Raw genomic sequence first — 27,267 nt, 5'->3', positions numbered from 1 at the left:
TCATGGGTGTCTTCATTGGATAGGATCCAGATTATGATTTTATGGTCAGTGATGATCCCGTGGCTGCCTTCTCTCTTAGAACTTGTGAGGCTGGCCAAAGCTATGAGTCTTCAGTTGTTTCCGTCCTGCAGATACTATCGACTTCGACTTTGTGGTTTTGTAATGCAAACATTTTATAGACTGTGGTAAATCGCTTCAAACACTTCTTGTAAGTGAGTGTATGTGTGTGTGTATGAATGTGTGCTGGAGAGGAGTACAGCCAAAGGAAACAAAACCATACCTTCATCTTTATTGTTAGACCTTTGTGGGTAGAAATTAGATTATAGATGCACAGTAATTTATCCACCACCTACTCCTTTGTACTGAGCATCTCCAACTATAGTCCTGGTTGCCTGCAACCTCTCTTTAATATCCAATAAGTCACTTTGCACAGCTGTTGCTCATCAATGAAAGGTTATACCACCCAACACCTCCTTTAACCACAAATGGTCATTTTTATATTTTTCTTTGTGCTTGGTATTAACACATAAATTAGCTAAGAAGTATTTTATCTATAGATGTTTGAAGTGTTTTCCCCCACTGGCTAGCTTCCACTCTTCATGCTAAGCTAAGCTAAGCTAATCACCGCCCCAGTATAGCCTAGTATAGTCTTTTAAGATATTTCCAACATTCGAAATTCAACACAAATGTAAGGACTGTAACTTTTGTACTTTTATAAAGCTTCATTCCTGCTACATTCTCCTTGTCACTGATTTACAGGCCTGCTTTTTGCTGAATTTGTCTGGCAGCCGTGCTCCACATCTGCATTGCATATGTCTATGTGAACAAGTCGTTAAGTTATATAAACTGTGAAAAGGTCAGATTCAGATGTAAAACCTGTAACCAAAGAAATAAAAGCATATGCTGATGGCATGTCCAGCTTTTTCCAATTGTTCTGTAATAGTCTTGAAACCTATGTCCTTAAAACAGATTGATTGCTCCATCCAAGTCTCTTCTCCGACAGCATTATGTATTATAAAACATCTTGTTGTACACCTTTTTTTCTTTACAGTTGTATGTAAAGAAAACAATAGCTTTTTTTAGCCTTTTTTCAGTTTTCTTTGACTATTGAGTATCAGATTATATAATGTTGGGCCACATCTCAATGTCAAATGTCAGCATTGTAGCTATTCAAATCTATGCTCGGTGCAAAAGTTAAGAAAAAACATTTTTACAGCTTGTAGAAATACTCCTATGCACCCAATACAATTAATAAAAAGCCTATTTGCACCTTTGAACACTACAAATTCAGTTGTATGCCTGGGGACTTTCTCTTGCCTAAAAAAACCATGTCTTCCAGGAGCCCTTCCCCTTTTGTTTTCCGGGGAGGGGAGAACTGAGCAAAGGAAAGCCTGACTTTCGGGGGAGAGAAGAGATGAGTATCTGAGCTGCGGGGGAAGAGAGTGGAGATGATCGAGGGTTCCTGCTAACAGGAACAGCCTGCTGTTGTACTTACTATATTTACATCAGATGGGACTTGATATGCAACCGGTTTCCCTCCTCTTCCTGTGACTATTGGGTTCGTTATTTATCTAACAAGTGCAGAAAGATGGTTTGAAGGGAACAGAGCAAACCTCCAAAGTGAAAGTCAACTGGGAACTTGATAGTGCGTCTGTACTGGTAAGACCCATTTAATCTCTTAGTAAACTAACTTCTGAAAGAACAGCTATGAAGCATGAAACACCTCAAATGTCTCATTAAAAAAAATAGGGGAAGTAAGTAATGGGAACACCAATGTAGGAATTGTTTTACACAGGGATTCTATGTTGTTTGAAATCAACCAACCCCTTTGATATGCCTTTTTTTGTTTCGTTGCTAACTATTTGCAAATGTAAATGCAATATTTTAGCGGGAAGTCAGTCAGAGTTGGGGGTGCGGGAGGCGCTTACACTGTAGGTGCGCCGCGTTTGCGCTTCAGATGAGGCTCCCTCCGCAAAATGAGCCACATTTTGCCTCACCTCATTCTGCCTCGCAGTCTGCGTGATCTGCGTGTATAGGGCGGCCCTGTATAATAACGTCATATTAAATGCAGTCATTTGGTCTTTAGCAACCGCTTGTCAGAGCAGCTCATTCATCGGTGTTCGTTTTAATGCTGCCAGTTTGTTGACGGCCTGTGTGTTGATGGGACTTCTCACGCTCCCTAGATTTCTCCCCTGCCTTTCGCCAGTTGTTAAATCCTCCTTTCACCAAACTCCCATCCCTGATCTTGTCTGCACTGACGAGCTTATTTTCTATAGCAGAGCAACAGACGAAGCACACCGCATTATCACTTTCTCTTATATAGTGAAGCTTTTTATAGACTGCTTACACTAAAATGCTAACTCAAAAATAGTAACTCAAAATATAACTTTTGTATTGATTTGTTTAGTGAACTTTTTGGCGTTGCAGTTACAACTCTCCGCCAACAGATGGGGGTGCTGCAGCCCCTTCAGCACCCCCCTTCCCGCGTCCATGAGCATAGTTTAAAGCAGGGGTACTCAAACTTTTTTATTAAAGGTCCAGTTGTGAACTTTATACAAGGTCACTGGTCCGGATCAATGCCAGTAAAGTCCCCCCCCCCGTCCCCCGAGCGGAGAAACGAAACTGAAATTAAGAAGCAGTTTCTTGGCGCTCTATGCATGGGGGGTTTTCCCGACATGTCGTTGCAGTAAATTAAAGGGTGTGTCATGTTGTCGTTGCTGTGGCCCTTCTTAATCTACCTTCTTTGGGGGCCCCCTTCTGCTCCAAGCACTTGCCTGCCTTGCCTGCCTTGCCTGTCGGTAAACGGCGCCCCTGTATACACACACACATTCAATACATACATACAGTATGGTGGCTTGAACTAGTGGGAGAAATGGCACTGTTTGTCTGTAGCAAATGCCTTGAACCTCGGCAAAAAAGGCATTAGAAGCATTAGAAAGTCAAGGTAAACTTGCGGTTAACTTGCGGTCTGCTATGCGTGTCACGCTCGCGCACACAAGTAAATATATATGCACGTTCATTCTCACAACGCGTCAGACACAAGACGCGCGTACATGATGATGTACATTAATTTATCAGAATATGATTTTTTCTTTTTTTTTTTTTTTATAATGGGACACAGGGTTCGGTCCGGATTGATTTGCAGTTCGGTCCGGATCCGGACCTTGGTCCGGAGTTTGAGAAGCCCTGGTTTAAAGGTTGGGTATGTAATTTATTTCAGAAATACTTCTTGTTATATTCCATGGAATGCTCTTAATTAACATCCTGATAGCAATGAATATATTAAATGCTTTGACAATAAATACATAACAAAATGTAATCTGTGGAAGCCGTAGCGCTGTAAAAAGCACGACCAATCCTTTTAAAATAACTGGATGGCCTACCTGCCTGTCAGCCTTCCATCTGTGCACACATTTATCTCGTGCCCTCATTGGTCATGTGCGCGTTCATGTGTGTTGGAGGAGGGGCTCTGTAAGGAAGTGGCAGATTTTTTACGGTTGTGTATTTTCAAATTCTAGCGCACTCGAGCTGGTTTCTCCAAAATTACATACCCCACCTTTAAGTTACGATAATGTAGTGATTTAACATTCTTTCACCATTTTAAAGAGTGATCATTTAAACCAGTGGTTCTCAACTGGTCAGGCCTCGGGACCCACTTTTTACTTGGTCAATACATCGCGACCCAACATTTTGAAGCACTCAAATCTATTCAACAAAAAATCGTGCTGTAATATACGCTTTTCAGAATACAATATTAATAAAAGTGAAGTACAGTGCATATATCCCTTATATCCCTTCACAGAACTAAAGTATGCTTTAAAAAAAGGTTTAATGAGATGATGGAATCAAAGCTGAACTATATAAAAAGGCACACATGCTGAAAACCCAACCCCAGCAGGGGGGTCTGGGGGGATTCTCCCCCAGGAGATTTTTAGAAATACTAACATAAACTACGCATTCTGGTACACTCTGAGAAGAAAATCGGGACTTCAAAATAAAAGTTTGAGTTTTTCCCCCCCAAAAAAAAAAAAAAAAAATCGAATTTTTTTTTCCCAACTTTTTTTTCTTCACTCACACATCCGCGACCCACTCGAAACGGGTCCGCGACCCACTTTTGGGTCGCGACCCACCAGTTGAGAACCACTGATTTAAACCTAACATTTTCTTTAACAAAATATTTACTGGAGATGAATGGCTAATGCTTGACGTCATCATCTATTCTAGAGTCCATATTAATCAACTCCCACTGATGATGTTAGAATAAACCAAAGCTTGGCTCCTGTGGGAGAATTCTTGTGGATTTCATGCTTTTTGATCCAACCTTGTTCTATGTAGTCTGTGGAAAAAAACACCTACTGTCTAAAAACAAGCTAAACAATATTTATGAAGAAAGCAGTTAGCTCCCTTTGAGAAATATATTGTCAGTATACACATCAGACTTTTGTAAAAAAAACAATTCAGTGTTTTTAGTTGAGATTCTTGGCAAGACCTAGTCAAACCTATAGGCTGTGAAGTTTCCGTTTTATTTATTCACCTCAGTGAGAGCACAACGTTTTCATTATCTCTCGTCTAATTGATCACCTCTATGTGCATTTGTCCCTGTTGCCTTGATAACGTATTGCATAAGAAATGTTTTTACTAAGGGATATCTTTAATAAAATCCCATTAAAAGGTTTGCAATACAAACAAATAAAACAAATAGTATAACTTTTTACAGATGGGTTATACAGGGCAGAATACTCGATGTACAGCAGACTATTACAGGTATCCTTGGGCAAGATATTTAACCCTGAGTTGCTCCCGATGGCATGGCCAACGGTGTGTGAATGTTAGTTTCTAAGAACAATTGGCTTTGAGGGGTCGTACAGACCTGATGAAGTGCTATATAAGTACAGTCCATTTACCATTTACCATCACAGATGTCTCAAAATAATTCGCAACCACAAGTATACTGTATTAAAAAATGGTTTGCACCACAAACTGTAACTGTAATATAATTGTGTCTTATGGAGGCTGGTCTGTTAAGTGGCTGAAAAAGATCCCATGCTCAGTTTACGAACCTCTTACCACACATTTTGCACACACTGCATTTTCCATTGCATAGAGTGCATGCACCTCATGATTATGTGTCTGTGGTTGACCATTAGTTTGAATAGAAAACCACTGTACTGCCTCCTTAATGCAAAATGGGATACAATATATTGATTTGAGAAGCTAACAGGATTTTTAGTCTAATTGCACACTCAAAGGGTTATTAGGGTCACAAAAGAGCTGGCGCCAATCTCCGACTGTCTCCTTATAGTATTCTCTATGGAAGTACCTGAACAGTGTAGTTAGCTTTTAGCTTTAGATCCTAATGTTGCCTCTTAGGAAAATGTCACAATTATACAGACAAATTACTGTCAGGGCTATAGAGTGCTGCAGGGACGATGTAATTTTTGTAGGCTACCCCGCAAGTTAGCATCGCACTGGTTCCTTTGACAAAATCTCTGTTGGATTTTGTATTTGATTTTAGATTATTGCTCAAAAATAAGCTCTGTAAACAAAAGTGTATGACACCCGTGATGATCACCAGATGGACCCCACTTTTATGATTTTTGAAGCTTAAATTAAATTGCCTGATGTAAAGCAAATGTAAGTCACAAATGAACTACTCCCTGTGGCATGAATTAATGTCACCACAGCTAAGCCAGTGTGTTGGACGCGATGGAGTAGTCTTATTTGGCTACTTGTATGTGACTGCTCTTTTTTAAGATACAAAGAAGCTTAAAGAATCTACGAGTAGAGGATCACCGCTGTCTTTTATGTCGTAGAACAAAGCATGTAATTGTTTCCAAAAATGTATCACTCTATTTTAGCCATAAATACAAATATATGCACAGTTTATTAATCAAACACTATCCATTTATTTGTTTATTTCTCATTAGCTGAAGTATGGCCTCTAGTTTGCTTTCTTTTTTCTCTTTAGCTGTCACTCTATTTCCTTCTACATTTGGATCGTATCTTGAAAAGTATTAAATAGCAGGACATACAGTGGCCTCACACCTTTTGTTGGCTGATGAAACAAGTGTTAGGAAGCTCACAGGAAGTTAAACCCACAGTTTGCTATGTGCAGTGTTATCTTGATCCACCTAGTAAATTTAAATGAAGTATTAGACAGGACGTACTGAGATCACTATTGAAAGATGAGCAAAGACATAATTGGCAAATCCGTGAGGCTTACATAAACATTTAATATTTCTTCCTATTTCGGGATTATATGAATATCCTTATAGTATGCCATCAATCTAATGTTTTGCTTAGGGAAAACATTATTATTTATTGCCCATATTTGATTTCACTTCACCTTCTGACCTAATGCATAACTGCACCTAGCTTGTCACCAGTCTCATACAGTCTGACTATGGCAGACATGATATTGGGGACAGACCACTAGGGACAGCATCACAGATCCATTGTGACACTATGTGTTTATTTCGAGTAACTCTGTGTCAGCACTGTTCATATAACTGCATTTCCTGCCAGGATATGACAGCTCTCCTACTCTCTGTCTATAGCAGTCTCTATGTCACTCTCTCCATGCTGTCTGTATGTGTGGGTATTATGTTTTTGCTCTATCTTTATATGGTTTGCATATCCATCCTAAAAATGTGCTCACAAAATGTTATCGATTTAAACAGACTTGTATAAGATAGGGTCTGTCGGTATTGGTTACAATTATTGTACCTGCAAGGACGATTGCTAAGATCTGGGAACATCTTCTCAAAAGGTGTCTGACAGGGCAAGCAGCAGTAACAGTCACACAATCAGACCAGAAGACAAAAAAACAAACGAAAACAGTAAATGGCCGCATTTAATCGTCCATCATAGTTAGCAGCCTTAATACCTCTTTTGATGTTGACTTTAAAGGTAGGGTAGGTAAGTTTGCTCGAGATACACTTTTTGTTATATTCCATGGAATGCTCTTAACATCCCGATGGCAATGAATATCGTAAGTGCTTTGACAAAAAATCCATAAAAAAATGTCATCTGTGGAAGCCGTAATACTGTAAAAAGCACGACCAATCATTTTAGCCGGCCCAGCTAAAATAACTGGATGGCCTACCTGCCTGTCAGCCTTCCATCTGTGCACAAACTTATCTCGTGCCCTCATTGGTCATGTGCGCGTTCGTGTGTGTTGGAGGAGGGGCTCTATAAGGAAGTGGCAGATTTTCTCCGGTTGTGTATTTTCAAATTCTAGCGATCTCGAGCCGGTTTCTCAAACTTACCTACCCTACCTTTAAGTATTTAGGATTTATCAGCAACATTGGTGCGTTTACTTTCAAATGTACCTCCAAATGAATAGTGGTTGAGATAATCTGGCTAAACTGTTTCTAACTCCTTTTTCAATGTTAGCCATTGTTTAAGCAAAATACAAAAGCCATGTTCCCAAATCTTAGCAAATACTTTGTACATAAAATGTTGAACCACTGGAAATGATGGCAAGAAATGTAAATGAATAAGAATGTACTAGACCAGCCATGCATTACTTTAGATAGGAATATGCATGTAGAAGATTGAATCCAAGCACCAGCAGTTATGCAACACACCTTGCCTTAATAAAGAGTTGGAAAAGTACCATTTAGCATTACATCCACAAAAGCGTGTTGGAATTGCAACAAAACCAGCCCACTCTCACAGCAGAAAGTTTAGTATGTCTCTATTTCTTCATGTGTTTTGAATGTCTCAATGTTTACATTTTCTCTTTTTTTTTACTTTTGAGGTTGAAGAGGGAAATGAAATTCCTCCTTCCATCTCTGAGTCATCTGTAATCGAGGAACTCACACCAGCTGATAATCATGAATGCCTCATCATTTGCCAACAACACCCAACTATGCTACTCCATCAACAGCCCTCCATTCAGGCCCATCCCCAACGCCTCGGCCTACTTCTCATCCATCTTCAGCGCCTTGGGTCTCACATCAAATTTCATCGCCTTCGTAGTTCTACTCAAGTCCTTCCAGCGGACACACAGCCGCTCGCGCACCTTCTTCATGATCTTCCTGGGTGGCCTGGTGGTTACTGACTTCATGGGTCTTCTGGTCACCGGGTCCATCGTGGTTTCATACCACATCACTCACTTTAATTGGCGCAACTTAGATCCAAACTGCCACTTATGCAACTTCATGGGTATGTCTATGGTCTTCTATGGACTGTGCCCACTGATGCTTGGTGCTGCCATGGCCATAGAGCGCTTCATTGGCATCAACCACCCATTTGCACACTCCACCAGCATGCCCAAGTGCCGGACAGTGTTCATGGTGCTGATGGTGTGGTTGATCGCAGGCTGCATAGCTTTGCTGCCCCTAATTGGCATTGGGAGCTACCACATGCAGATACCTGGATCCTGGTGTTTTTTCAACATCAGCTCTAAGGGGAATGATTTTGCCTTCTCCCTGATCTTCTCTCTGCTCGGGTTGATGAGCATCACTGTGTCATTTTTGCTAAACACGGTGAGCATTGTGACGCTAATCAAGGTGTGCTGCCGACAGGGTAAGAACCAGCGCCGCAGAGATGACGAAATAGAGATGATGGTTCAGCTCATCCTCATCATGGTCATCGCTTCCAACTGCTGGTGCCCCCTTCTGGTGAGTTTGCCAATTTTTTACAATAATAATAATATATACTGTATATATATATATATTGAATAATATTTCAAATGAGCCCTATATGTGTGTAATATTTTAAGGACTGGTTGTGTGGCAAAAGATAAAGATGGAACAAAAACACACTTCACACTCCTCCCTGTATGGTGATAAAATCACAAGGGAATGTGCCATTTTTGGCTGCAGGCAAAAGAGGGAATTTCTCTTCCCTCAGTCCTAGTGTTTACAGATGAGCATCTTGACATTTTGCACATTTTTGAAATTCATTATCAACGTCTTTAAATATCCACCAGAAAGCCACAAGACACCCTAAAATAAAACAGATATCTGATCTGTACACTTGACCAAAGTAACCATGAAACAACCTCAATTATAAGGTGACTAATGCAATTAAAATGTAGCCAGATATTATTTTGCAAAGCACTTTGAGTAATGGAGTCATCCATTATTCTTGGTAGTATCTGTGCTGTTTTTCAATTGTTGAAACCATAATAAGGCATCAAAGGATCCTAAGCTCCTTTTGTCCACTTTCCATGTATATGCTTCACTTCTCCTAAGCAATGCAGCTACCTAATTGATCTGAAAGCCCTCTGATCTGGATTAGAGAGCCCCTTAATGCCTTAGTTGAGATAATGCTTCAGCTTCAGATCATGGGTGAAATCAGTGCCTTTTAAGGTCAACTCCAGTTTATCACAACTTGGATTTAACTTGTGTAGCTATAGCTTTTGGTTTTATCCGATATAACATTGCACTCAACTTTCTTTACTGATAACATGGCAACATCAATACACAATCACACATTTATTGGGAAGGAAAATAAAAGTGTAGGTAAAGTGTAATCCAAGTGACCTTTTAATTTTTACCTACTGCTATTGCCATAGTTGGATTATAAGAACAAATATGGGGATAACATATTTAGAAAAACCTTAATGTTTAGGGATGTTGCTTTATCTAAGATCTTAGCTATTACTATCCTGAATAAGATGTTATCATTACTAATAGCACAAGCTACAACAAAATACAACCCAAGTTATTTTAAACTGCTGTTTTCCTGAGACCAGTCCACTAATTGTCTTGCTTACAACTGTAGAAGCAACAAGAGGAATTTACTCCAACCTACGTACACTCCTTTCATGATACCATCATGCTTGTTCCTACTTGTATTGGGCTTTGATACAAAATAAATGACAGAGGTGTATGGAGTGCCCTTTGATTACTGCTCAACATAAGGTCAAAAGATCATTAATCTGTGCTTAAAATGATATCTATGTGCCTATGTGTTGCTTTCAGACCAGCATACATAACCATCTACAACACCTAAAAGTTGTCAATTCATAACTTTTATAAAAAAAAATTGATTTTAAATGTAGCCCATCAGAGTAAGCAACACAAAGGCTAAAGTTACCTGACTGGAGCACATATTGTTCTTCAGTCCTGTCTTACCTCAGTTGTGTGACACCCTGCACAGATATATATTCTGAGGTACGTGACTCAGGTGACTACTGAGATGACTGCAGATCCTGAAAGAGATGAAAATGTTTTGTTCTTCATACGAATGGCCACCTGCAATCAGATATGTGACCCCTGGATATACATCATGTGTCAAGTGTCCCCACTAAGGCGAGTACAAAAACCATGATAGCAATAAGTTGATATAATAACACAGCTTCTCCAAAGTAACTTCTCATCACCAATCGTAACTTTGTGTTCTGGTTGGCTGGCTAACTCAGCATGTCCTGAACATCTGCCAATAAAACTCACGGATGGAGTGAACAACAAAGTTTACTTGCAGCTTCCAAAACATTACCCAAAAGCTCATCATGGGGAGCATGCTTCATAGTGAGGCCAATTTCTCATCTTGGCTTTGATGCTGCTATGTTAACTTCATTCCATTCCTAGTCCGTTAATAAACATTTCACCTAAATAGTTTCAGCCTTTTGTCATGTTTGTTTATTGCCCTTGTTATTCCCTGAAACTAACATGAATGATTTATTACCAGAACTTGATACCTTAACAATCTGAAGATTGAGGTTTTGTTTGGTTACTCAAACATTATTTGAAGCAGAGCAGCAGATGTCTTTTGGAAGAGTTAAACATCAAGCACGTTTTCCAGGCTCTGTGAATGTAGTATTCCGGAAAAATGCAATCTTGCTTTAGTAGCTTATCTAGCTAAAAACAAAGATTGTTGCCTGTAAGCAAGACTGTGAACGCTACCTTCTGCGAAAGTGAAAGTTAGCAACTAAAATAAACTTGGAAAAGTGACTGGTTTTTTTCAGTCCTTGGAGCACCTCTGCTTCTAAGAACATTTTGCCTGACTTAAACATTGGTTTGCATTTAATCTCAAAGCTTGCATGCAACAATTTCATGATGAAGGGGAAGTATATAACTGTTTCCTCTCACTGCTTGGGTGTAAACCACAGTTGAACAGTTTTTTGGCACCAGCTGAATTTGAAACAGAGACAACAACAAGGCAATTTGTCATTCCTAAAGGAGCTTGTTAGTATGTTTTTTTCTCCACTAGAGACTGCTTGGGCAAATGCTAATAGAGTGGTGCAGGGATGACGTATTTACCCGGAAATAAGCTGCGCATGGGTTCCCTCCACGGATGTATAATAAGAACGGTTCCCTCGACAAAAAAGCAATGGGATTTCTCCATAGGATTTTGGAAAATAGCTCGAAATAAGGTCTGTGGAAAACTCACCTGTTAGATAAATGCACGTTTTGTTCAGCCGGATAATATCCACATGTCTACCCTACTTTTATAATTTTCGAATCATAAATCTAATCGCCAGAAGCAAAATGCTAACGTTATGCTATAAACGAACTACAGCAGGGTCGCTGCTTCAACGTCACGCCAACTTGGGATCGATACTCAAAAATGGACTCTGAGACAAGGGAACCGGTAGTGGTAAAATGCTAACTCACTTCCAGGTTTTAGAACTCGTCACTGCACCACTCTATAAGGCTATGCCTCACAAATGCAGCAGTTTTAGTAAAGCAAGATAAATATATTTTAGCCATTTCCCTCAGTAGACCTAACACATGTGTATGTGTCTGTGTGCATTTGCAATATTAACCATCTTTTGCCTCTTGTTCCCTACTTCATCTCTCCTTCAAAATCTTTGCTGTCTGTGGTCATTAACATATTTTCTCTCCTGCAACTATTTTACTTCCCTTCTTTAAACCTACCATATCATGTCATCTCATTCCTTCCTCACTCCATTTCTCCATTATATCTTGCCTCTTTTTTCCTTCATCCATATCCCCACTTAAACCCTTTCCCCACCAGGTCTTTATTGCACAAACTGTGCTGTCCGGACGTCCTCTCCAGATCAAATACCTACTGCTGTGGCTCCGCTTCGCCACCTTCAACCAGATCCTGGATCCCTGGGTCTACATCCTGTTCCGAAGAGCCATACTTAAAAGAGTCGCCCCCCGCCTCGACTGGTCTCGCAACTCCATCGTGTCTTTGTCTTCTTTTGGCGACACCGTCCGAAGGTTTACCCGCTCCTCACTACGGAGCACCATGAACCAGGAAACCGCAGGAGACCGGCGGAAATCTAACCTCCCACCTCCTTCTCCGTAATTGTTTGGATTTGGGCTTTTGCGGCAAGCTGAGTGATATTGTTGTGGAAACTGGAGGTGTTTGACGGTGTTTTCAAGCTCTGTGACCAAAATACCAATACTGTGACCAAAATAAGAAGCAGATTATGAACAATTTGTTATTTTTTTGCATAGCACTGAAAGCTTTAGCAGTATTAGCAATGACACTTTAATTTAGAGCAGTTTATAGAATACAACAGTGGCTGATTGGAAACGTATACTTCAGGTTTAAAAGATGGATACAATCGGTCTCTGTAACCACAGAGATGCACTGCTCATTCTGGTGTACTGCTCCATCAGATGTGTATTGTGATATATGAGGTTTGAACAATATACTTTTTCTTGTAGGATATTATATATCTTAAGCTTGTACTTTGCTCAGTTGCTCTTGAGTGTCCCATACATTTGAGGAATAGGTATTTAGCTATGATTTAAGGTTCATGCTAAAGTGTGTATTCGTGTTTTGTTCCTTTTCTGAAAGTATTTACCCTTAAACTGTTTGGAGACAACTTTGTATGTTGAAGGAACAGTGACGGTGGAACAGTTGATCCCCAGAGCATCCAACAATGATCCTAATCTTGGAGAAAATAGTTTTGACTAAATTGAAATTTAGCTTAGGCCCCCTAAGAACTGTATTCTTAATATAATACTTTTTCTGATGATTCACATTATTCAAACCAAACTTTACAGATCTTGTAATGATCACTTGTAATTTTTCTGTAGATTTGAATAAGATCCTCTGGTTCAGTCATGCATGTCATTAATGGCCACATTAATGTTTGGCAGAATAGAAATAACTGCAGAATAAAGCAATGCCAATGAGAATGTGATTATCATAACAAAGATACATATTTATGCAGAACTTGCAAATGCCAAGTTTATGTTGTAAAGACACATCTTTAGTACTTTAGAAATTTGAAATGTAACAGTATAAGTGTGATTGTAAAAACGTTGAACAGAGTAGGGAAGGGTTTAGTTTAGTTTGTTGGATGAATCCAAATTCAGCCGGATCATTTGGGAAGTTAAATTACAAACATTGTAGCTGTATTGTAATAGATTTAAATGCACTATATTATGGTTGTATTTCAATATAATGAAACTGATTACATTCTTTATATGTGATTTCTAATTAACCTACATTAGTCACACTGATCTTTTATACATTGTATCACTCATATCAATGTGCCACTAAATCACCAAACCAATATCTAATAACAGCTAAAATGTGTTTTGCTTTAACTCCTTATTTGTATCATCCGGTGACAATGAAGTGTAAATGTTGAATGTGGTTGACAGAGATGGCATGTGATTGTACATATAAATAAAGGATTAGTGAAATGCAGAACATCCGAAATATTTTAAAAGGACTTTTCTGTTAACACACAGGCGTGATAACTCATTTTGAATCTTTTTACAATTTAAACATGTGAAGTCGGCCATGCATTTTAATGTCTCAATAGAAAGATGCAATCATAAACAAAGTGGTGAAACAAAACCAGACAAATGCAGATTTAGCTGAAAAAGTTGAACCTAAATAAATATAGTTGAGTCCAACTGAATTTCAGCGTTTACTTACCTGCATTTAAATAATATGACATTATACCTTCACATTGTTTGTTGAGTGAGAAAACATATAATTGTCAAAATCTAAGATGTAATTTGATGCCTCAATGCGGTGAGAGTATACATTGAATCAAAGTCAAGTATAAAGACTGTCATAAACTGGTCAAGCATATTTACATTCTTTACTTGAAACAAACCAGAAGAGTTTCCTGTGAACTCATGGCAAAAGTGGGAAGCAAGTTAATATGTGATACAATGTTATTTTATCATGAGCATGATAACCTTTATGCAATACAGATTTTAGGCAAAATGATGCATGACACATGCATCAGCAAACTTTATTTGAGGTTGTTTTGCAAATGTGTGGACATTATGGGCATGGTTCCTGTGTGAGATCACAATTTGGGTAAGTTTCTTGAACTTAGTGTTATTTGCGAGTTCAAATTCAGATCAGTCAATATCAATTAGATGATTTCAAATATGATATCTTTCTGCAATGGGGCCACTCGTTAATTTCAAAAAGCCTGAAACAGAAACCAATTCCTGATCAATATAATGATAACCTGGTGCAATGATATTACAAGTTATAAATCCTGCACATCGATCTCTAGCTGGATTTGATTGTTAATAATTGAAAAGTAGTAATACATTCTGACTTTCCAATGACGCAAAGATGTATTACATTACATGTTACTTGTTAGACGCTTTTATCCAAAGCGACTTACATACTCAATGTATCCTTGTTTGTCTCCTGTTTTCCCCACTGGGTTTCATCAAAGGAGAAATATTTACTGTAGCGAACTTCCCTATCTAACTTCCTTGATTCCCAGATGTCTGGCTGATTGGCCTCTGTTATGAAGTTGTGTTTCCTGACGTGTTGTGGACTTGAAAGACTCTTTACATAATGTTTGATGCGTATGTACGAGAAAGGGAGCCCCCAAAACATGTTTTTAACTTTTGTCTTTAATCAAAATTAGAATAAGATTGTATTTTTGTAGACCTACAATTTACAACTTATTTTCTGAACTAGATCATCAGCTAAATTCCAACACCATACAAGGTTATTTCAATATTTGAGTCACTCTATACAAATGTATTTAAAAACTATACTGCAAGATTTGTCTAAACCTAGTAACATTAATAGTTATGATCTGCTTTTGGGCAAATTATAGTAATTTTACTGTTCAAAGGGGAAATGGTTGAATAAATTGCAGTCACTCACTGACATGGTTTCAAAGAAAGTGATTAAAAATTAAAGAGTACAAATTATTTTCGCAGTTGGATACACCCCGTCTATCTGTGCATACATATTTGGGTTGTAATGGTCTCATGTGTTTCTCCCTCTATCATGTGAATATATGGTAAATGGCTACATCTTGCCATTCTTGACATCTCCGATAGCTCCCCATACATCAAACAAAAACACATCAGGGAAAGCAAAATCTCCCAGAACTGAGTCCAAGGCCTCTGCAAAATCGTCGGGGTTATTCTTGTCTCTGCCCGCTTCCACGATGGTGGTTGCTGCAGAAAAGAAGGGACAGGACAGATGTGATTCAAGATGAGGGTTTGTATTATAGCCAGTTCCTTTGTCCCTGAAAGTATCTAAAAGTGAAAGGATGGCTTGGATCCCCCAGTGATGCATAAAACATAATGTAGTTTCATTAGGTCAACAACAGACAATTACAAGCAATCTTGTCTTGCCTCGCTACACACACATCCTGAGCATAAATCACTTTTTTTCAATAACTGTTCTCACCATTATTTTAAAATGAACCATGACATTCCAACACTATTTGGATGAAAATATTCAACCAAAATATTTCTGTTGGATCAATTATTGGATCAGGAAAACAGGAAGAATATCAGATTAGCCCCATGAGCCCTTTTATAAAAAAAAAGTTCTTCCAAAGACCCTTCACAAGGAGATGGCTTTCTCCTTTTGTGATCTTCTGTAGGAATTAAAGTAAATAGCTCCTAACTGATGCTGAAAATTACTTTTCATCTCTGTATGCACTATTGTTATTGAATTACATTTTTTATTTTGGACGTCTGAAGCTTTAACCACTTTTTTTAAGGCTTCCTCAGCAGGTGGAGTTTGCTCAATCAAGGAAGAAACGATATGCATGACCTCTCAATGCAAACCGACCTGACTGAGTTCAAATATTCCTCTCGTATAACTATCGTTATTATTTCCACCTCAACAAAACACTGAATGCTGGTAATGCAGGTATAAAATGTTAATGAAACTGAAGTACTCAAAAAAATCACACCAACAATTTCGTGGTGAGTATACATTTTTTTTTAAAAGGACCTGGCCTGAAGTGTGCTGGTCCTGGTCTATCTCAGCATGCCGGAGAACAAGTGGGTTTGCCAGTTTTTTTACAGCCCTAAGAAACAGTCCATAGTATCCCCACTCACTCCTGGATGTGTGAACATCCAATGGCTCACATCCTTACATCTAAACATGGATTTAAAGGTGATTTCTATTTAAAGGAGACAGGCGTTATGTGGGTGGTCTTACCCAGCTCCAGGTCTCTGATGCCCATGTAGCTCTCCAGCAGGTCGTCCACTTTCTTGGTGGCCCGTTCTTCAAACTCATTCTGCTGGCAGATGGAACAGGAAAATACAGAGGTGTTAGTGGACAATTTGCAGGGCTTGTAGTCCAAATATGGACAAGCATATCTTCCTCTACCAAAACGTGTATGAGCCAAGCATATATTGGCCTGTTGTTTATCACTTGTCTTTATGTTAAATAAATATATGAAAGTTTATAGTTGAAATTGAGTATTTCTGGTAAGTGTTAACTGCGGTCAAATGTTCTATTTTTTTTTTTTTCCCTTTTTGTAAACATTTTCCCCCTAAAATACGTTTTTCTGTGTTATTGTTAAAAGTGTTATTGTTTGTGGATTCCCTTCAGAGTTTGATGTAATGTGAAGCATCCTGCATTGAAGTTTTGGAAGTGGGAATAATTTGGTGTACAAGCTAAGAAAGAGAGAGACATTGTTTAATGCAGAATAATGTGTGACTGTGTTTGTGACCAAGGTCAACTGGGGCATTCAGCTCAGGTCCTTTCAGTTCTATACTGTCCCATTGGAATCTTTTAGCAAGACTCAGCATAGCCAAACATTTCAATCAGATCATGTTTAAGATAAAGAAAGATCAGCTGTAGAATAATTTAACAAAATATTGTTTAATTATCTACAAAATGTCTGTGTGTGTGTGTGTGTGTGTGTGTGTGTGTGTGTGTGTGTGTGTGTGTGTGTGTGTGTGTATGTGTGTGTGTGTGTGTGTGTGTGTGTGTGTGTGTGTGTTTGCATATTTGCGTACTGTATACCATATGTGTACGCATGTCACTAACAGAGTTGATCAGGAAGTAACACAGTCATTGTTGAGCAGAGTGTGTGAAACTCACCACTTCCTGAACTGTTGCAGACCCCTTTGAGCGAAGACGCAGCGTCTCCCTCCCGTTCACCATCTTGCCTTCAGTCGATTTTGGAGCTCTTGTCCTCATTCCAATCATGTCTAACCACAAACACAAAAACAGGATGTTAATCAATTTAAAAAGACCGTTATTATGAAGTTTAGTCAGTTCCTGCAGGTGTCTCTCACATATTGAGTATTCTTTTTTCAGAATTTCCAAAGAAACTGATGTGTTGTCAGAAACCTAAACATAGTTTATTTTTCCTGAGAACTACCCATGTGAATCATGGATTTCCAAATCTTTCCATTTCCAACTGTCTGTGTTAACAATGACATTTCTGACTGTGAATCAGATGCTGAGATCCCATCATCATATCCGTATGCAAACACCTGCAATACTGATCGCATACCCATCAATATCAACTGCATGCTGTAAGCATTAAGTTCAGAGCACCGCCTCACACAGCCGCAAATATACCTTTAGCTTTCTTTCTAAAAAGTACATTTGAACAAATGCCCCCCAGGGTCTGCGTGAAAATGCATATCTGTTTTCATAATGTTACATCAGTTTACAAAAGGGAATTAAACCCTCTCCTGAGGGATGTCAAGGGTCAGCATCAACTACTGTATGTCACACGCTAACAGTGTATGGGAATAATACTCAGCACACATCACATTTTCCAAAACAGACATGGTATATAACCTTCACTAAATCTAATTATCTCAATAGTGTAAAATAGTTACATCAGACCCAACATTTTCACATAATGCTACATAACTGCATTTTAATTGTTACAAAAAAGGACAATAGATGGAAAGGGCCAGCGCTGTGGAACTCAGAGTTGTAATTAGTATAATACACTATTTACACATCAAATCTAATCTGTTGTACACAGATTTAGCAGCCAGCCATTGTGTGTGTGTTTCTATTATAAAGAGATGTATTAACAACCTACTCCCTTTTCACTGAAAGGACCGTTTACTGTTGCTTCCCAAAACAGGTTGTGGTTTGATAATAATCAGTACACACTTAAATATGTTTACCAAATGGTTTACATGTGGTTTGTGTTGAGCCTTTTTTACCTTAAACACAGGAGCTCACAAAACAAAACTTGTAAGTTGAAATGGTTGAGTTTGTTTGTTATGTTGTCCCACAGTCGAAGCCAGTTCTTATAACATGAGTTTGCCTGCATGGTGACAATACACTAAGAGCTGTCGATTGTTAACAGGAAATAAGCCCTATGACCATGGATTTAGTATCCGGTGAGATATATATAAGTGAGGTTGATGAAAACTGGACTTCAACCTAATCTGCAACATCCACTCTGGAAAGGGGACTTCCTTTGTTCCTCTCAATGTTCTAACCAGATGTAATAAATAGACCACTTATTATACTTTTGACAGGTGAAACATTTGTTGGAAAGGAAAAGGGATAGGCTGCCTTCATTGTAGGGAGAATCTTCAGGAAGAGTGGTCACAGGTCCAAAGTGCACACAATTTAGCTCACTTATTAGTAAGTGATGCGATGAAAAATGTGATTGATAATACAAACATATTTCAGTAACCTTGATATACTGCATTACTATTTTTTGTCACTATTGCCAAAATACTTAAATGTCTCTTAATAGGAGCAGAATTTACCAATATACATTCTATGTTTTGTTTCTGTGTTTTGGTCAGGGTTCTGAAAATAAAAATCCTACCTCACTGAGCCATAGTTTTTCCTGCAGAGACACTTTAGAGTAGACACACAAGATCATTTAGGCTGAGACTTAAGAACAAGACTGGTCAACTAATGTTAGCTGTTAATTAACAACATTTCCTGGCTCATTGGCAGAGAGCCAGTCATCTCTAAACAGTTCCTGTTTCCTCTTCATGTATGGCTCATGGGATATGGGGAAAGTACAGAAGAATGCTGAAATCCATCAACCACTCGGGCTAGCTAAGAGTGGTTGTGGGACTCAGCTGTTCCAAGGACAGTCCAATCATAATATCCTGGGGGAGGCTTTTTGCTTTTATATCAATTCCAGTTTTATGAACCAAAGCCAACACAAACGTCTGGTTCCCACATGTTGAAAGCCATAGCAATAATATGAAGAACAGAAATGTTTATTTTCCCTGTTGAATTCACTTTCTGTTTCTTAATAACTCAGCCCATATGTTTTTTTACTTAACCAGGAATATATTTTTACTGTGGAATGAAAGTGATTACCACGTCCAGGATTCATGGGAAATAGAAAATGAAATTGGAAATACATGGGTGCAAACACTTTTACTGAGTATTAATTAGGTGCAGACCTTTTGTCAACTAATGCGGTACCACCAATACCCAGACATGCTGAACATGTGAGCATTGTCTTACTCTAGATATGTTGAAATAGTTTGTTTATCAGAATAACATTGCAAACGAAAGCAGAAATGTACTACAAAGTGAACCCCAACTGTAAATAATAAAAGGTTTGCTTTCAACCACTGATTTATGAGGGCATGTTTATAAATCCTAATCTTCATCTGTTCTACATATGACAGTAAAGCCTGGCCACATGGATACATTTTCCACTCACCAAAGGCCTTCTTGGGCCCCACCAGGCGGAGAGTAAAGGGTATGCCTCTCGGTTGCTCTTTTAGCATCTTAGCCACCTCGTAGTGTCGACAGCCTACAATGCTCTGGTCATTGATGGCCTCGATGTGGTCTCCAACACAGACTGTCTTCAGCTGGTCTATGGTGCTGTCTTCCTTTATCCTCTGAAAGAAACAGATTGAAATGTTTGCCATGTGTCTCACATTAGATTATCAGTTTGAAGCCTTTTACACATTTGTGGCAGGGCTCAGACAGTTTAGCTCTTCCACTCGTTCACCTTGATGAATGCATATCCAGCTCCGTTGTCTGTGATAGTGAGACCCAATGCGTCTTCTGTCTTTGTCACCTCCACCTCCTTGGTCTCCCCTCTGACGTGAGCGAAGATGAAGTCTTCCAATCCGATCTGGCCTCCCAGTAGTTTCTGCATGTCCACTTTATGGGAGTTGAGGGTGCAGAAAAGGATCTAGAGGTAGGAAATAGACCAGTACAACTATAGAATAACAATTGTTTTCAATTGAGTTTTCTGTGTTCTATTTATAAATATTAATAACATTAAAACATACCTTTTACCATTTTAAAGTGCTACCCTGAATCCGTAATGACTTTAAATTAATCCATTAGTAAAAGCTATTAACTTTTTTAAATCAGTTCCATTTCCCAAGGAATTAACAGTTTTTCTTTTGGTGAAAATGTGTGTTGTTGTTAAATTATGGTTTGATCCTCCCTACCAAGTTACTTTTTATGAAATGAATGACATATGTTTTGCAAAACATAACAAATATGCTTCATTTTACAATACAAGTGGTGGTTATAGTTTCTGTGGTGTTCCTGTAACATTCACTGGTGTTTCATTTTCTTCCTCCTGTTAATGGAGCCAAACATCATTCCTTTAGCTGTGCTGTATCAGAATGAAACAGCAGAGGGCAGTAGAGACAACAATTTGCCATTGTGGCCATTTTGTTAGGAGCTGTGTGAAAAAGCATTATGAGTGTTTATATATTTTAAGATGAATGGTTAAGTCAGTCAAAGCACATACACACATTTTTCTGATAGTTTTATCGATAAAGTGCTTAAATCATTGTTGTAATCAAATGTTAGTTCTTAAATTAAGTGTCTCACATGACATTTGAATAATATCAAGATCACACTATTAAATACCAGACATGTTTGAGAGGAAATGTCATTTAAAGAACAGCTTTTTACATTTGTATTGCTGTATTGAACTTGTACATTTCTAATATCATGTCTTCAAACTCTTGAAATAACTATGTATTACTGTACAGTTTATTTATAGTTTGGAACTGTAATTGCCTTTGGCGGGATTTGCAAAAACAAAAGCTATTTCAAAACAAAGCCTTCTGAAATCTGAGGTTAGAGTTTAAATTTGACTTTATAATCCATGCCGGAAATTCAAGATAACCTATGTGAACTGTTATCTCCCTTGTAGATAGTTGTCTCCCTTGTGGAACAGTCTGATTACATTCCAAGGACTTCTTTGCCGTCAAACTGTGCTGTAACATTACGCTTTATGCAATTCAGTACAGGAGTTCAAGGGAACTGCTATACATCTCACTATCACCGACTAATTGCTTGTTATTTCCCATAGAAAGTCTTGTATCTTGAATTCTGACTGTAGTTCAAGGTCTTACACAGGACGCTAAATCAACAAATATTTAAATAATGGCCGGCAAAACCATTTGTTTAAGAATAACCAATGTTGATTGTAAAACAAAGCAAATTCACAAAAATGAAAAAATATCAAGATTTGAAAGATTTATTTTAACTATTATTATTATTATTATTATTATTATTATTATTATTATTATTATTATTATTATTATTATTATTATTATTGTTATTGTTATTATTATTATTATTATTATTATTATTATTATTATTATTATTATTATTATTTTTATTTATTTATTTTTTATTATTATGTATTTGTTTCAGTGTTATGCTCTACTAATAATCGATCAAAACATGATATAAACTTCTTATTTTTTCAGAATTGCTGGAGATTATCCCAGCATACACTTTGCAGAGTTGACCCTGGACTGGTTGCCAAGAATCCACATGGTTTACATGTAAAGGAAGATAAACACAATATCAGGGAAAGAGAGTTGTATGCTAAGTGTTTAAACTGAACATGTAATATCAGAAGAGGAATAAAAGTGACAGCTATGTTTTGTAAGTGTGCTTATTTGATGTGGTTTGATTGCCTTGGTAAGTGAACATGGGTTGTTCATTAACATGTAGCGTGCAGGCATAAACCTTGTGTTACACAAAGAAAACAGCCTTCACAAGACATAATCACAGCTGGTAGCTGCCTGATAAGATCTTTTACGTTAGCTCCTATGAAATGTACTGTATATTGGTCTACATCCCTTTATCTCCAGTCATTTAAGTCCAACAGGCAAGGATACATTGAAAGGAAAACCTTCATAGTGGCCTTCAAACACGCTACTGATAAGTATTAGATAAGGCCAATGTTCAATATTTATTGCTCTGTCACCACAACATACTGGAGAACCATGCAGGCCACAGTTATTCTTAATAAAAAGGTAACACTATTTAAATGCAATCCTTGTAGTTTGGAACTGAACTGCACAAATAACCACAGCTGAGTTCAGTAAACCAATTTCTACTCACAAAACGTGCACAGGCACAAGACAGACTATCAGTTTCCTACAGCTTAAGTGCTTTGACAGTCTTTACTCAACTATTCATTTCCTCCTATGCAAACTTTGATCAATATTTTTCCAGTTGATCTGGAAAAAAGGCCTGTAGTAAAAACGAACAAATGAAGCCATTGATAATTCATTCTGTGATATGGGCCTGTGACGGCCTTGGGCTTGTGGACAGCCCTGACATCAAAACAGTTTAGTGACTAGACCTCTCCTCAAGGGTTCTGGCCTTGTGAGCAGCTGCCTGCTGTAACCTGACTGCAAACCACACATTTGATCCCCTACCCTGCTATGACTTAACTGTTTAGTCCGATACCATTTTAGAAATCTGATTGACTTGTTATGTTGTATGTGTGGTATTGTGTGACTACATAACATTATCCAGTTAATATTTGTTTCCGTTATTGATCCTGGTCAAGGCGCACACAAGTACAAAGTCTGGCCGACAAAAGTGAGGTCAAATGGTCTTCGATAGTGCATCATGGAAAACAGCCTAGAATGGAAACCTAAAACTATTTGCGGCTGGCCTATCAGACCAGAAAGGAAAAGAGAAATAACACCATCAAACTCCAAAAAACACCATCAGTATTTGTATCTTGATCATTTCTCAAAACACTGGAAATGTCACTTATTAGCCTAATCATAACATGCATGGCAGAATTAGTTTGGTACCTCTGAGGGGGAGATGTGGAACACTTCAGCGATCTTGGCGTAGAGCTCTTTTACGTTGGTGAATCCGTGGATGCGGCCTGTGGGACTCCCATGAGCCAGCTGGGTGTGGAAAATCAGCCTAGGTCTCGGGTATTCTGGTGGCCCTGGTGGTGGTGGTGAAGGCGGAGGAAGTGGAGGGGCTGTGGGCTCCGCACTCCCCTGATTATGGCTCTGGTTCTGGGCCTTCTGCTCCTCCATTGGCTCTGCCACTGCTGCCTTGGAGTCCTGAGGGCTCATAGCCTCCCCGTTCTGCATCGGGCCACGGCTCAGGTAGGGTCCTCCTCTGGGAGCCCCGGTGCTACACTGCTCTGGGAAAGAGAGACTCTGGCCTTTTCCCCTGCTTAGCAGACCAACCACCCAACCAAATAGCCACCCAGTGCTTTGGGGTGAAGAGCGCAGATGAATAAGTGATAAGTGTAGCCTGGTAACAATAGCTGGAAGAGGACAGCCAGCCCTGCTGGGCAGAAACCCAACACCCTTTGAGTTGAGGACTGCATGTGTTACACCTGAGCCTCTGGCTGCTCACGCATAGAGAACAGAAATAAAACACATTAGGTAAAGGTTTCTTCATAGACACAACACAGTTAAAACTCTAATCCCCCATATCAGTCTGGGAGGAAGACATACATGACCCTGAATATGCAAACATCGCTTTGAAGCGTGAAAATGCCAAGCATATGCAAAACGATTTCCAAAGTGGGCAGCTTGGAGATGTCCCAGTGCAACAGGTAAGATGATATCATTGGGTATGGAGCAAGGTGCTCCCCCCTTTGCTGGCCTCTTAAATGAAATTGGCTGTTGCTGGGGTGAATCCTTGGTGATGCTCTGACCTATTTGACCATACTGACAGCCCACAGATACAGAGGATGACAGTTAAAGCCGCTAAACACATGTTTAATTCATCTGGGTAGTTTGTGCTTCTGGCAAGGTTTTTAAATATCAGTTTTCAACCTGAATGTACGAAAATGTGTGTACACGTGACAGCCCTTTAATTAAATAAATAATACTACAAGTTGTTGTTAAACTTGTAGAAACGATGATATACTTTATAAATAAAATATATATATTGAAACATATCACTTAATTAGCCTGGTAAAGTTTTTTCTTTACTAATAATCTTTTTCATATTGGATAAACACTGAAAGGTTAAAAACAACATATTTCAATTTTCACACATTTTCTCATGTGATGCGTTAATCATTTGCAAACCAAATTTGCTGTCATGCATGGACACGGAAAGCTATCTATCTCTCTATCAGATCTGGAAATTCCACAAAAATCCCATTTTTAAATGTCAGCTGGGAATGTCTAAATTACCTTTAAACAAAAGATTATTTCAGGCTGAATGGCACTGCAAAAGAGGTTTGAGATGCAGAAGTAGTCGACTGATTTCAGCACTGTAGCCCAGGACTCTACTGATCCTTTAGAGCTGTACTGATCTTTAGGACTATATTGATCCAGGACTACACTGATCCATGGCTGTACTAATTCAGGACTGTACTGGTCCATCAGTAAATGCCTATACCATGTTTACATTATTTATAATATTAAGACAAACATGTAAATTCCATTTATTGTATAGTAAAGGGCTCAAGCCTTTTATGTATCTGTTTTACTGCTTCATAAGCATTCTTTTCCACCTGTGCTGTAACGTGCGTGGCTGCAGCTGTTTGTGCGTCACAGCCTTGTTTTTTCCAGGCCAAGGTGTTGTCAGCCTCTGAAGGTCAGAGTGTTTAGATCATCAGCTGATAATAATGATCTTCCTAACAAATCATACCTTTTCAAACAGAAACAAGGCAGACCGCTAAGTGAAGGACATCTCCTTTTCTTTTATTGCAGAAAGATGACTTAGCATCAATTAGTCACATCAGTGATAACTGACCGACTTGGTTCCCAAGATGTGTAATTGGAAGCACAAGTTCCAATATTTGTTGTAAACTATTTGCTTAACAAGATAAGACCTCTGTTTTAAAGTTGTCAATATAAAAAAGTGGCTATTGCACAATTCTAAAGGACTTTCATCCAACTTAAATAATGTTGATTGATATTCACAGACAAACAAATCAATCAAAAGGTTTATTTAGCTCACAATTGTCTCTGAAAGCCTTATTATGCATTTTCTGAAATGTTTAAAATGTCTTTTTTCTGTTCCTCTCTACTTTTTAAAAAAGGTATACCATTTTTCTTAAGGTATTTGCATCCACTGATTCAGTACAGGTTAAGGCAAAGCCTTTTTTGCTCATTTTCAAACTCAGCTCTGATTATGCAAGTAAAATGTAAATGTTATATAACAGATTAGGAACTTAACATCAGCCTGCCAAAGCCTTAAGTACTCTGCAGTGGGTATGTATTACGTTACGGAGAAGTACAAGAGAAAGTATTAAGACTTCAAATATGCTTCCCCTGTTTGCAAAAGCATATTTCAATGACGCCCTTCTTATGTGACTATTCTCTCATTGGCTCTGAACAGATGGTGTGCAATTAACAAATATTGACTACATCAAGAGTGATTTATTCAGGGCTAATGACTCAGATGTGTGGTTTTATGCGACTTAAAGCATTTATAGTGACAAATACAAATGTTTCTTATATTTTATTTCCTTAGTTTATGGTTTCCTTGATACACGGTTTTCATCCAGCAGTGTTGGTCTAGTGTGCTGAATGTGGTTTTACATCAAATTGATATCTGACTGACTGACGCACAGTGCCTCTTTACAAGACAGTGCCTCAAGGTTTTGATATTGTGCATCCTTCATATTCCAAAACGAATGACCTCAAACCAATTGACACACTGTGATGCTGGGGCTTTTTGTGAGACCTGGGTCTTTGCGTAGTTCCCCACGTTGCCCAATTATCTATCCAGCTTTCTCACTGATGAATCACACACAAGAGGCTGTTATTTACAGTCGATCTACACCCCCTTACTGCGTCACATCCTTCTTTATGAAGCGTGATTTCTTCCTCTCTATCGGCTTTGATGGAAGGGGAGACCGTGGGCTGGCCGGTGTAGGCCAGATTGTGTGAGTGGGTGGATGGTGTGTTTCGTGTGTCATGATGTGATACACTGCCTCTTCTGTTTGTGGTGGTGTGATGGCGCCTGAGCTGCCTGGTCATAAAAAAAATCTAGATGCTAAGATTTGAGTGCATTTCCCTGAACGCCTCCTGATAATGATTGGCTTTCATATATATTCAAGGTCTCCATCAATAGAGTGGTGATATACTCTTGGTACCTCAGTACTATTCACTATGACTTCTTATGATGCTGTTACTTATTTTCGTTCCATGGCTGTGAATGTATTTTCTTTTCTTTCTTTTATGTGTGCTTGCCTCTTTATTTAATGTTACTGCACTAATCTTGTTTTTGGCTTTTTCTTCACCCTGTCTTTGCTGGAACAGAGTAAATTACCTTTCTGTGGGCCAAATAAAGAATTTCTTCTGAAAGCTGTGTTGTAATAAGACTGAACTGTGTTGCACCGATTTGTAAGGATGTGATGTATTTATGGCACAAGGACACATTTGTGGACAATAACTACAATTAATCAATAGGCCATATTGTCAGTCTCACTATATAATATTCAATATAATCATTACGTAACCTAACCAAGCCAAGGTCAACATTGTGTCAGTGTATAAACACTTACATTTCAACTGAATAATTTTGAATAGAAGAATAACCCAACCAGAACATCCTTCCCCATCAGCATTGTGTCTCAATATGCCACCCCAGAGCATAATCCATTTGTAATCACATAAGGAAGTCACAAGAACCACCGTCATCCGTTGTGAGTACAAAGTGACATAGCTGATGATTTAGCTTTGGCCTTGTGCCAAGGTCTGCTGACAGCAGTTGTTGCCTTTTTCCCCATCAATCAATCAATCAATCAATCAATCAATCAATCAATCAATCAATCAATCAATCAATGTTTATTTATATAGCCCAATATCACAAATGTTACATTTGTCTCAGTGGACTTCACAGTTTGTACAGAATATCAGTATGACAATACGACACCCTCTGTCCTTAGACCCTCACATCGTACAAGGAAAAACTTAAAAA

General features: G+C 38.6%; 2 protein-coding genes across 2 annotated transcripts; one reads left to right on the top strand and one right to left on the bottom strand.

Annotated features, from left to right (window-relative positions):
• Positions 1 to 1,425: 1,425 nt before the first annotated feature.
• tbxa2r (thromboxane A2 receptor) lies at positions 1,426 to 13,595 on the top strand. Its single transcript, XM_034147248.1, has 3 exons — positions 1,426 to 1,659; positions 7,763 to 8,627; positions 11,935 to 13,595. Exons 2-3 carry the CDS (start codon positions 7,839 to 7,841, stop codon positions 12,229 to 12,231), a joined length of 1,086 nt encoding a protein of 361 aa, XP_034003139.1. The 5' UTR covers positions 1,426 to 1,659; positions 7,763 to 7,838; the 3' UTR covers positions 12,232 to 13,595.
• Positions 13,596 to 14,109: 514 nt separating this feature from the next.
• Positions 14,110 to 23,601, bottom strand: gipc3 (GIPC PDZ domain containing family, member 3). Its single transcript, XM_034147249.1, has 6 exons — positions 23,172 to 23,601; positions 20,090 to 20,275; positions 19,796 to 19,976; positions 17,224 to 17,333; positions 16,333 to 16,414; positions 14,110 to 15,332 (listed from the first exon to the last, which is right to left on the bottom strand). Exons 1-6 carry the CDS (start codon positions 23,463 to 23,465, stop codon positions 15,181 to 15,183), a joined length of 1,005 nt encoding a protein of 334 aa, XP_034003140.1. The 5' UTR covers positions 23,466 to 23,601; the 3' UTR covers positions 14,110 to 15,180.
• Positions 23,602 to 27,267: the final 3,666 nt, after the last annotated feature.

The sequence above is a fragment of the Trematomus bernacchii genome, unplaced genomic scaffold (assembly GCF_902827165.1).
Source record: "Trematomus bernacchii unplaced genomic scaffold, fTreBer1.1, whole genome shotgun sequence".
In the NCBI taxonomy this organism is placed as follows: Eukaryota; Metazoa; Chordata; class Actinopteri; order Perciformes; family Nototheniidae; genus Trematomus; species Trematomus bernacchii.
This window is presented reverse-complemented; position numbering and strand designations above follow the sequence as displayed.